General features: G+C 37.6%; 1 protein-coding gene across 1 annotated transcript; it reads left to right on the forward strand.

The window, feature by feature from the left end:
* Nucleotides 1-270: 270 nt before the first annotated feature.
* On the forward strand, nucleotides 271-1,689 carry LOC129769073 (zinc finger protein 706-like). Its single transcript, XM_055771088.1, has 3 exons — nucleotides 271-426; nucleotides 584-731; nucleotides 1,226-1,689. Exons 2-3 carry the CDS (start codon nucleotides 588-590, stop codon nucleotides 1,313-1,315), a joined length of 234 nt encoding a protein of 77 aa, XP_055627063.1. The 5' UTR covers nucleotides 271-426; nucleotides 584-587; the 3' UTR covers nucleotides 1,316-1,689.
* Nucleotides 1,690-13,355: the final 11,666 nt, after the last annotated feature.

A 13,355-nucleotide genomic window follows, 5' to 3' on the forward strand; every position in this document is an offset into this window, starting at 1 on the left:
AACAATACACGGAACTTGACAGTTCAGTATAGTTGTATTGGTGAACCCGAGTGCCAACCCGTGAAACATCTCAGTGCGAAACTAACAGCTTTCGGGGCGAACTAGTGCGACACTGAGTGCGAAACTGAGTGAATAAAAAAACGTTTTGACAGTAGTTAGTGCGGCACTGGGATTGAAACTGAACAAAAACGAATTCGCTATATGTCACCGGCCTCAGGTTTTGGTTGCGTGTAGCGTAAAACTGTGTTGCTATTTCAGGTCTTATTCGCTGAGTTGTTGCACCACCTGGCGTTAAACATTAAAATCTTCAAGTCAATGAATGTCATAATTTTTCTCACATTCGTAAATAGCAGTTTTACATTACTTTTATACAAAAATAACGAAACATTCAACTCAACCAATTTTAACATTGAATATTTAAGTAGAGTAAGTTATTCACCCAGAGTATAAGTGTTGCAGCCTTAAATATCAGAAACAATGTTTTAATGTGTCAACGTTAAACCAATATTGTTCCTAGATTCATCTCCATGTGCTATATCAAATCAATCAGCTAATATTTATGTATGTCGGTTCCTATTTTCAGCAAAATGGCTCGTGGGCACCAGAAGATTCAATCGCAGCAAAAGGCACAAGAAAAGCAGGCAAAAATAAAAAAGCAGCAAGGCCATGGACTCAGTGACCAGATGAAGGCAGCACAAAAAGCGCTTGTCTTTTCCTGTGCCGTATGCAAGGTAATGTTCCCACGCTTTCTCTTTGGCTACCATTGATTAGATGCAACATTCGATTTTTGTTTGCTAGTGCTAAATGAAAGTGAAAAGCTAGCTGCTTCTCGTGGCAGATTATACGTCATGTTTTTGCAGCTGTGCATCAATCTGTAATCTTTGTGAATTTTAAACTATTGATTAATCTGAGTTTTATCATATAATTCATCAGCACATGAGAATGATGGAATATAAAAAAGTATCCCCAATTTTACTATCGTTTCACTTTCGATTCCCGTACTTTCAATGGGTATTCATAAACACGCTTGAATTTAATATTAATGGATTCGCGGTATGAATTTTAATGTCTTTTCCAATCAATGACACCAATACACGAAAATGTTCATATATATAGGATCCGGTTTGGATTTGAAAACCAACAATTGAGCCTGGTATATTTTTTTAAAAATTTGGTTATATTTAGAACTTTTCAAAATTCTTAAAGTTGTTTCTCATCTTTCCAGTCACAAATGCCTGATCCGAAGACTTACAAGCAGCATTTCGAGAACAAACATCCCAAGTCGGAGCTTCCAGCAGATTTAAAGGATATTTAACGCAAACAAGTGATACAACAAAAATCGGATTTACACAGCAGCAATGCAATTATTTGTCCATTCGAACTCAGCTGAAGAAAGAAGTAAAAACTAACCGGAGTCGATATTCCAGTATCTGAACTAAATTTACATGTTCGCAGTATACATTAGTGAAAAAACAACATTCAGCCGTTTGCACTGAGTGATTGAAGTACATTCGCCGAAATTCTACCGTTATTTATGGAAATACAATATTCACAAATATTACCATTCGAAATGTAACAGTTTCCACAATTCTCCCGGTCTAACTAACTTAAACAGTTGAATTTTTAAGAATGAAGGGAAGTTCGTGACTACAGCTACATTATGTTCAATAAATAACATCGAAATAACAATTTCATTGAGTTTTATTTTCTTTACGAATAAGTAATCCGGTGCTTTACCGCTTACAGCTTTGTATACCCCATATTTTGGGTGGTATATGATGCGCTTAATGCAAACATATTAGGCTGTCAAAAAAGTCCTGCGGTATTTTTTTTTAATTTTCATTTGTTCATAAAATTAGTTACAATCATCTGTTTTAAGTCAAATATGCGCCGTTTTGTTCGATAACTTGTTCTCAACGAGATGCCAACTTCATAATACCCCTGTTATAGAAGCTCGCTTCCTTATTGGCAAAAAACTCGGATAGCCAATTTTCACAGGCCTCTTTTGTGGCTAACTTTTGACTACCTAGCTCGTTCGCCATGGACAAAAACAGGTGGTAGTCACTTGGTGCAAGGTCCGGACTATACGGCGGATGCAAAAGAACCTCCCATCCGAGCTCCCGGAGCTTCTGGCGCGTCACCAAAGAAGTGTGTGGCCTGGCGTTGTCCTGATGGAAGACAATGCGGCCTCTGTTTATCAAAGATGGCCTCTTCTTCATGAGTGCTACCTTCAAGCGGTCCAATTGTTGGTAGTACAGGTCCGAATTGAGCGTTTGGCCATAGGGAAGCAGCTCATAATAGATTATTCCTTGACAATCCCACCAAACACACAGCAGAACCTTCCTGGCCGTTAATGAGGGCTTCGACCACGACCATTTGCGCTTCACGTTGTCGTAAGTGACCCACTTTTCATCGCCAGTCACCATCCGCTTCAGAAACGGGTCGATTTTGTTGCGATTCACATGCGTCGATACGGTCAAAGATGTTTTTTTGCGTCAACGTGTGTGGCACCCATACATCGTGGGTGAATCCAAGCTTCTTCAAATGGTTAATAACGGTTTGATGACTTATCTCCAGCTCTTGGCCTACGCTGCTACGGCTGCTACTATGCCGGTCTTTCTCGGCTAATTCAGCGATTTTGTCGCAATTTTCGACGACAGGCCTTCCGGAGCGTAGCGCATCTTCGACGACCTCTACACCAGAACGAAAACGTTGAAACCATCGTTGTGCGGTGGAAATGGAAACTGTATCGGGTCCATAAACTGCACAAATTTTATTGGCAGCTTGAGATGCATTCTTGCCTTTGTCATAGTAGTACTGTAAAATATGTTGTATTTTCTCTTTATTTTGCTCCATATTTGCGACACTATAACTCTTTCCAACAAGCTATAGTATGACTCGATACAATGAATACAACTAGAACTACGCGCTTACAACACCTCGCGGAAATACCGCAGGACTTTTTTGACAGCCTAATGGCGGGTTTACATTAGGGAGATCTATCCGCGTTGACGGCATTGAGCTTCGTATTACGAAATGGGGGAGCAGGCATGACAATATGGGTTTGCAAAAGACATAAACGTGCTTTTAAAATAAAAATTATGAATGAAAATTATTTTTACCAAACCAAATTAGTACTCTAGGTAAACTAAAATCACTTTTGCTTGCAAGTAGTAAAAAAATATCATACACAAATTGTGTTTAAAGATAATTTTGTATTATAATGGCAAGTTTTGGTGAGAATATCTGAAAATTGATAGAAAATAGTTTAAATTGGGGTCAGAACAGCGTACTTATAGAAGGCAAATAACGCAAAGAAAAAAATTTCATTCAAATTTTAGCAATTTAAAACTGCCTTAGGGTCGACTAATCTGATAGAGAATAGTTGACCTCATACAAACTAATATCGTATCCAGATGTCGACACCATTCCGCCGTCAACGCGAATAGCTATAGATGGATTTATTCACGTGAAAATAGGTGTAAACGGGTGAGAATAAATATGATACACTTATTCGAGGTATATATAAATTGAATAAATTCAGCATATGTAAACGCTTGTGAATTTCTCACTGGTGAGAAATCACTAAAGTTGGATGCAGTTCTACTTCAGGTGAATAAATTCACCGAAAATATGAATATATTCATTATAGAAATTCACGCTAGTGTAAACAGTTGATGCGATTTCTATAAATCTCATCATATTTCTTCACATGAATATATCACTAGTCTAAACCCACCCTTACATCTCACTGGTGAAAAATCACTGAAGTTGGATGCGGTTCTACTTCAGGTGAATAAATTCACCGAAAATATGAATATATTCATTATAGAAGTTCACGCTAGTGTAAACCTAAGTGGTGCGGACTCAATCCACTTCATTTTCAAGCAAATTCATGTATGTTTTCAAGCGATTTCTTGCAATAAATTCTCAGACCACCAGAGATGCCAGATTCACATATATGTTTGTAAATTTACAGACATATCTGTAAAATACTTTTGACATAGGACTATGTCTTTGATTTCTATATAGGGGGATCACTCTACGAAAAATATAACGATTCATTAAGAGTTTTAAAACGCATATTACTCAAAATCGTTATTGTGACATATGTTGTGTTATATACCATTAGACATTACATTACATAATTACTTTTGTCCTGACATCATTGCACATAAAAGAGACGATACGATTCTTCACGATAAATGAAAAATTGCATTCATTTACTACAATACTATACATTTACTATATTATAATTCGAAATTTCATGACAGTGAGAGAACAGAGTCGAGAGCCTATGAGAACTATCGAAGAGATTGTAATTTTCCGATAATGTCAAGAACGGCCGGCGACAAACCAAGTAAACCGAATGAGCGCTGCCGGCGCCAAGCGAATAATTTTTTAGCAAACGTGCGGATGGCAACATGTGCGTCGCTAATTTACTCAAAACAGACTCCTAGAGGGGTATCTTTTGAGCAAACGGCAATGAGTTAATTCTCAAAGCCCTAACTGAACATCTTTGAGTAATATTAAGATTGACTACATCCAAGCGATAACGGAGACCGTTTCATTTTAGTTCTTAAGCATCCCTTCAACCTCGTACTGTTAGCCTATATCTATCTATATAAATAGAAATGGAGGCCAAATCTGTTCGTAAGCGGAAAACCCGAAGAAGGGATGGTCCGATTTTAGCCTTCTTTATTTTTTTTGTATTTAAAGGGTGTGTCACATCAAATTGCATCACGGAAAAAACGCTGTAGAAATTTGCCCAGTAGACCGATCCTTTTGAAAATTTTAGACAGTAAAATAAAAACTATTAAACAACTTTCGGCATTTTCTTTTTATTCATACTTCGAGCCCAACCCCGTATGCTCGCACCTTCCTCTTTACCCCGTCCATAAGGTTCTGTACAACGTCAGGTTGTAGTTTTTTTTGAACAGAAATCCGTTTTCTCTTGAAGTCCGCCTCCGATTTCACAACTTTTGGGTTCTTCCGGAGGGCCTGCTTCATAATCGCCCAATATTTCTCTATTGGGCGAAGCTCCAGCGCGTTGGGCGGGTTCATTTCCTTTGGCACGAAGGTGACCCCATTGGCTTCATACCACTCCAACACGTCCTTTGAATAGTGGCACGAAGCGAGATCCGGCCAGAAGATGGTCGGGCCCTCGTGCTGCTTCAATAGTGGTAGTAAGCGCTTCTGTAGGCACTCCTTAAGGTAAACCTGCCCGTTTACCGTGCCGGTCATCACGAAGGGGGCGCTCCGCTTTCCGCAAGAGCAGATCGCTTGCCACACCATGTACTTTTTGGCAAACTTGGATAGTTTCTGCTTGTGAATCTCCTCCGGAACGCTGAATTTGTCCTCTGCGGAGAAAAACAACAGGCCCGGCAGCTGACGAAAGTCCGCTTTGACGTAGGTTTCGTCGTCCATTACCAGGCAATGCGGCTTCGTCCGCATTTCGGTGTACAGCTTCCGGGCTCGCGTCTTCCCCACCATGTTTTGCCTTTCGTCGCGGTTAGGAGCCTTCTGAACCTTGTATGTACGCAGGCCCTCCTGCTGCTTGGTCCGCTGGACGAATGAACTTGACAAATTCAGCTTATTGGCGACATCCCGGACCGAACTTCTCGGATCACGTCTAAACTGCTGAACTACGCGCTTGTGATCTTTTTCACTGACGGAGCATCCATTTTTGCCGTTCTTCACCTTCCGGTCGATGGTTAGGTTCTCGAAGTATCGTTTTAGTACTCTGCTGACCGTGGATTGGACGATTCCCAGCATCTTACCGATGTCCCGATGTGACAACTCCGGATTCTCGAAATGAGTGTACAAGATTAATTCACGACGCTCTTTTTCGTTCGACGACATTTTTCCAAATTTACGAAAAATTGACAGTGCCATGCTTCACGTGATCTATACACTCTTATCTGATTATAAGCGAAAGCTGAAGATATAATTCCTAAAAATTAAATTTCTACAGCGTTTCTTCCGTGATGCAATTTGATGCGACACACCCTTTATCTCTCCGGGAGATCAATATAGTAGAGAGCACAATCGGAAAATGTCCGGAAAACTCTAAAAGAATGTCGGAAGATTCGAAAATTGAGTTTTCATATGACCGAAAATTAGATCGTGATAAACGTTGTTAGCCCATTCGATATTTGCGCTTGCGAAGTTGATCTTGGTCCGAAAGTGGAAATGGTTGTTTCAGGCAAAACAACGCATTCCTATATCTTCTATCTATCTATCTATATAAATAAAAATGGAAGGTCAAATGTGTTGCTAATCGCAAAATCCGATTAAGGAAAGGTCCCTTTTGAGCCGTCTTCATTTTGTTGTATTATTCCCATAGAACAATGTTATGATGAGAAAAAGTTTAGGAATTCGTTCTAAAAAATTCATATCAAAACAATAATTTTGGGCGGGATGATGATGATGATGATGGCCCACCTCATACCGCTACAAAGGTTTGAGCAGGACGATTTATCTTATAGATAATATTTATTTTAAAACATATCAAGAAGCCAGTATTATAAAAACAAAAACAAAGCGAACTGGCTCTGTTGCAGGCATAAATATCTATCAATAGAACATTAAAAAAATAGGCATAAACTGCGAAGAAACAAACAATGTTCCTATCCATATTGACATTGACATAGTCATAGTCTCAACTTCAGGCCCAAAGTTTTTTTCCAAGGCATGTCAAGAAAATTTCCAACCCGGGAAGATCCTTGACTGATTAGGAATTGAACCCAATATCCAAAAGTTTCAACTTAGAACATAAAAGAGATCTGCTACAATCAGAAATAATCGATACCACCATCTGATGAAAGATAGTTTACAACAATGCTGAATGAGCTATCCCAATTCCAGTTTCCACTTCAGACCCTACATAAAATTTCATTGTGTGTCAGTTTTCTGCCAGTGTTCATTATTAACATTAGTCCAGGCCCACCAAACGCGCGCGAGGCTCAAACTTTCGTAGACAACGCTCGTTTTTCTTTTTTTTTTTTTAATATTTTTTTAAATTTTTTTTAATAATTTTTTAATAAAATTTAATAATAAAAAAACATCATCATCATCAGTACGAACATGGCAGTTTGAGATACCTGGAATTTTTTTTTTAAATTTCAATAATTAGTAAACATAAATAAATTAATTTACAAAAAATTTTCGAAACCCTGTTTACAAAACAGATTTAACGTGGGAAATACACATTCGCTTAAACTCTGCCATTGTTGCCGCTCGTTTTATTTCCCTGGGCATCGAATTGAAAAAATGTATTCCTTTGTATAGCAACGAGTTCTGCGACCTACTGAATATAAAGTTAGGTGTTCTTGCATCATCCGCGTTTCTAGTATTGTATCTATGAACATCACTTCCTCTTTCAATTCGATCACACAAATATCGAGGCAGCATACCGTTTAAAATTTTAAAGATGAACACCATTGTCAAATAGTAAATTCTTTGCTTCACAGATAGCCACTGTAGCGCGTCCAACATCAAATTAGAGGAAGTGTATCTACTACATCTTAAAATCAAACGCATAATTTTATTTTGTAAACGCTGCAATCTCGTTAATTGTGTATTGTTTGCAAGGAATAGGATCGACGAGCAAAAGTCTATGTGCGGTGAGATCAATGATTTATACAATTTAATTTTACTGTTCACCGTCAGTTCTTTTTTCAAACGACACAAAACGCCGTACTTCTTGGCAATCTTCTTGATGACATTATTAATGTGAGACTTGAATGTTAAATTGTCATCAATGATAACTCCTAGGTATTTGATTTCATTCACGCGTTTTAATGTCTCACCATCTATTTCGAAATTTACGTCAATACTGGAGTTTGCTGAAGAAATTAGCATGTATTTTGTTTTGCCAATGCTAGTACTTGGGATGAAGTTCGCCGGGTCAGCTAGTATATATACAACCATTCCATGCCAAACCGATAAAGTGGTTCTCAATGGAAAAAAAATGATTTTTCGGACCACCGGTTAACTTTGAAAAATCAAAAATGAAAAAAATAGTATCTCTGAAATCAAGATATGTCATGTAAAACAACCTCAGCTTTCTAGAAAAATATAAAAATATAGCACCATCTAGTCCAAAGCCATGAAAACAATAAAAAAACAACTACAATCGATAATACTAAAATAAGATCCATTTTTTTTGCAAGTTCAATATTTTTTAATCAAAGCTAGATAATTGGCTTCAATTAAATATGTCGATAACCTAAATCGGTTCAGTGGTTCTAAAGTTTTTGAAAAAAGTCAGTTTTGGGAAAAAGTGGAAAAAAAAAGATTTTTCGGACCACACTATAATGGAAATGGTCACCCTAACGAAAAAATTAACAACTACGGGTCTAATGTTTTACGATAAAGAACAAAACTACCACTTTTCATCGAAATCTGAGAACCACTATATCGGTTTGGCAAGGAATGGCTGTATATATGCAAAATACACATAAACAAAATATACAATAATATACAAAAAACAATCTTACGTGCATCGCGATGTACAAAGTATTAATGAATCTGTGAAAATCAACGTTAAAAGACATTTCTATAGATCCGTAACTTTTACAGATATTTCCAAATTTTTAACAGACTTTCACATACTTTTACAGATATTTTTTAAAAATCATCTGGCAACTCTTCGTTCCACTTTTCATCGAATGTTTTCAAATCGCAGGAGTAAACATTTACATGACTGTGACTTCGTTTGTTTTTATTTCGTTCGGAGAAATATTATATCAGGGAAAGTGGACATTAAAAAGCGTTACTCAGTGAAAGGCTGCCTTAATACGAGAGAAAATGTTCGCCTAAGCTTTTATCGTATACCCTCTGAAACGCTGGGTCGATTTTTGCGGAAACGACAAACTAGTTCCGAATAAGGGTTCCCGTATCTGTGGAGTAAGTACGATGTTTGAATTATTGAAAACCAAAAGTGTAGCAAACCTTTCATACACATTTTCAGGATTATTTTGATAGAAATACATCGTTACATTTCAACCGGATAGGAAACCTCGTGAGAAACCGTACTGCCTTCTCCACAATTAAGCCGGTAGTCCACACGAAGCGCAGATTGCTTTACCGTTACATTTATCACCAGCACTAGCGGATCATAATTACGTGGATTTCATTTGGCCAGCTTCATTATCAAAGCTGTTTTCACCGACGTTAGAAAATAAAACGTCCCCAAAAATTTCACTTTTGATATGTATGTACGTACCGAAATTCTTGGAGTGAACTAAGCGTTATTCGTAGGTTGTTTATGTAGGTGTAGGAAGGTTCTGTCAAGTTCTGATACCATGCAATGTGAGATGCTCTTTCAGAAAGCAATGGTCAATTGAACAATTGACGGAAAATGTAGTTCATTCATCTTATAAGTTTTATTTTTTTGCCTTTGATAACAATACCTTTTTTATAGTGTTGATTATCATAAGAAAAATAACACTCCTGATCGTTGGATCTTTTTTGACATTTCAATTGGATCTTTTTTGACAGCCGTTTTGATTCAGTCCGCACTACCTAGGTGTAAACGGTTGATGCGATTTTTATAAATCTCATCATATTTCTTCACATGAATATATCACTAGTCTAAACCCACCCTAAGATATGAATATATTCATTATAGAAGTTCACGCTAGTGTAAACGGTTGATGCGATTTCTATAAATCTCATTATATTTCTTCACATGACTATATCACTAGTCTAAACCCACCCTAATACAAGCAAAAATGAAGGCGCTCCCCAGGAAACATTAAATCGTATGACTTGGCATATTCTAAGTCGTATGTGAAGTGAGATCGAATCACAATCATAGCATAGATCGGGACTTATACCGGATATACTTCACGGTGAATACAAAATGAACGGCCCGTCATTGGTCATCGTTTTTAAAGTTAATCCCTCTTATTCCACGCGGCGAATGACGTGAGATTGCTCAAGTCACTGCATTCCCGTAGGCGAATGGCTTGACTATAGTTCGCCACTAGGTGAGATTTGGAGTCGTGTCCTCATTTGTTATCAACTCGGGTATCAAAAATGAGCTAAGAAGTAAGGTGGCTTCCAGAATAAAGTGGAAAACTTTGCAATCTCACGTCACTCGCCGCGCGGAATAAAGTGCGATTCACATACAACATACACGTCACGTTCACGTCCCGTCAGGTCATGATACACCAATGATTCTACCATGCAATTCTCATGAAAACATTCACATACACCAGCAACGTAACGACCCATCAGCATACGTTCAACGAAAACGATCGGCAGGATTTGTAGAAAAGAATAATTGACGGAGACGGACGGCTCGTTTGGTTTTGACGTAGGACTACGTCTTTCATTTCTATACCGGGGTGTAAAATCAAAGTTTCGAAAACGAAAGCGTTACGCCGGAGACCGAGATTTTGAGTGTTAATAGCTCCTAAACAACTGAACGAAATGGTATGATAAACACTTCATTCGAAAGATCCGGAAAATAATCTGCCAGTTCCTCTGGGAATTTAAAAATACATTCATGTGAAAGAGTTTATTTGAATGTTTTCTATCAATGTAACACTGTGACCAAATATGTTTCAATCAAGTGCTATTAACAGATGGTTATCGAGTTAGCATTAACCACTGGTGGGCTTACAGTATCGAGGAAAATGTGGAAATATCTAATCGTTACTGAAAATAATCTGCCAGTTCCTCAGGGAATTTAAAATTACATTCATGTGAAAGAGTTTATTTTAATGTTTTCTATCCATGTAACACTGTGACCAAATACATTTGGTTTTGTGATTTTTCAATCAATCGCAATTAACAGAATAGCTTCTGAAGATTATTCTTCCCCATCAGTAGGATATTTTCGTATCCAATATTGGATGCATAAAACCTTGTACCTCTAACGTAACGCTCTCGTTTTCGAAGTTCCCCAAATATTCATTCATTCAGAATAAATTCAGATTCAACTTCAAACAAATGATCTCTAAATCAACGATAGTCCTACGTCACCCTTTCGGTTGTACCATAGATGTAACCCACTTCCTGTTTTTGTCTGGGCTTTCCCAGCAAACATTAAATCGTATAATTTTGCACGTGCCAAGTCTTACAAGAAATCCGAATAATTCATAATCGCATATGATATCAATGTGTATATTTGTATCGTGTATATTTGAAATCGCATAAAATGTAAAAACTCGATTTTATATACCATTATCAAATTAAGTCGCATATCGGTATAATAAACATCAATTTTATGATGTACATTGTCGTAAAATATATTTAATCCGCATCATATGCGTATATTACGCTGATGCAGTTTGTGTGTCGTATAAGCGTATAATTTAAATCGATTCAGTACTGTAGTAAATCGTGGTGCATGCTGAAGAAAATCATGAAACAGTAAATCATATTAAATCCTAATAAAGGACATATTACATCATATTGAAATGTCAATGAAATGCTGATGCACTCGAAAGTTTTAACCGCTGTTGAATTAAATTGCAGATAGACGCGCGAGATAGCTGGTGGATGATAATCCAGACGACCGGAGTTCGAACCCATATCGGAGCAGTTTTCACCAAACATCAATCTGTGCCATTTTAAACATTCATATTCCACTCCCAACATAAGTCAATCAATCAATTAATATTTCTACGAACATAAATACTCATATATAAAAATGACGTTTCGTGATGCTATAATAAACATTTCACGAAAATATTTTGCGCCATTTGTTTTTTTTTCTATGTCTGTAATAAATCGTATATGAGTATGGCACAAGTCGCTATTATAGCCGGTCAAAGTTGCATATTCATCCAAACAAATTCGGTAAGCATTTGCCATGTATGTATATGGCCTCCACTTTTGCATGCATATGGCAGTTAGGCGCATTATATGCCAACCAAATTTTAGGGCATATGATGTTATATATACGCTTGTTATGCGATTTAATGTTTGCTGGGTAGGCTCAGACCCATCATCTTTTGTAAGAGATTTTTTACCACATGAGGAAAACAAAGTTTCCATTAACATAATAATAAATATAATAATAATAATAATAAAAATAACATCATGAAAGCAAAAGGAACTTCATGGGACACACCCCCATCGTTTAGATCAAGCGCATATCGACAAAGTTTTATCGAACACGTGGCTGGTGCGAGGTGAACTCTTTTCTGAAACAGAAGGGTTTATGGTAGCCATCCAGGACCGGATAATAGCGACTAAAAACTACCGGAAGTACATCTTGCACGAAAACGTTGTTGACTGTTGCAGAAAGTGCAATAAAGTAGGAGAGACGATTGAACACGTCATAGCCGGCTGTGGAGCGCTAGCCGAATCAGCTTATCTCAATCGTCACAACTCGGTTGCCAAGATTGTTCATCAACAGCTAACATCAAAACGCAACTTGGTAAATCAGTTGGTACCCTATCTACAAGTCCAGATCCGGTTTTGGAAAATAGCTGCTACAAGTTGTACTGGGATCGCGAGATTATTACGGATGTCCGAATACCAGCTAATCGCCCTGATATTGTGGTCTACGATAAAAATAAGAAAGAAGTGCTGATAATAGACATTGCAATACCGTTAGACCACAATCTACAATCTACGATTGCTGCCAAGATAACCAAGTATCACGACTTGGCAGAAGAACTAAAACAAATGTGGCATTTGAAAGGCATCCGTATTATACCAGTAGTGATCTCTGCTACTGGTTTAGTTCCACACTCTCTCACGCAGTCATTGGAGGAGCTGCAAGTAACAGAGCAGCTTGCGGTTATGCAGAAAGCGGTGATTCTTGGAACGTTTAACATAGTGCGAAGGTTCCTGAATCACCATAATTAGAACACGATGATTGTGCAGACTCTATTACAAAGAGAAAAAAAGAAAAAAAAAAGATACCACAGAGCCTAATCCCCCTTTGGCATTTAAGAAGCCCGGGGGTAGGTGAATATTCCAGCTCAATGCTGAGAAGTGCCATAACTCATAATAATAATAAATATAATAATTCTCTCAACTAGTCGCGAATGATTTTCACTCCGAAAGTTGGAGCTAAGAGATATGTTGGCATAAAAAGTACAGTAAGTTACTTATAATGCGATATGCTGAGGCACCACTCAATGAAATGCTGATGCACTCGAAAGTTTTAAAGTTTATTGGAGTCGATTTTGACCAGAAATTGAACATTCGCGACTGGTGGCGACTTTCAATGTGGGGCCATAATTTGGGCCCCGAAATCAATGTTTACAAAAATTCATGTGAAAGAGTTGTGTCTCGGCTTTTGTTTTGATTTGGTTGTACAGTAATTTACATCTAAATCGAGATTAATCTAATTGAACCGATATGTGATGCAACACGTTTAATTAGAC

This window comes from Toxorhynchites rutilus, chromosome 2 (assembly GCF_029784135.1).
Source record: "Toxorhynchites rutilus septentrionalis strain SRP chromosome 2, ASM2978413v1, whole genome shotgun sequence".
Classification (NCBI taxonomy): Eukaryota; Metazoa; Arthropoda; class Insecta; order Diptera; family Culicidae; genus Toxorhynchites; species Toxorhynchites rutilus.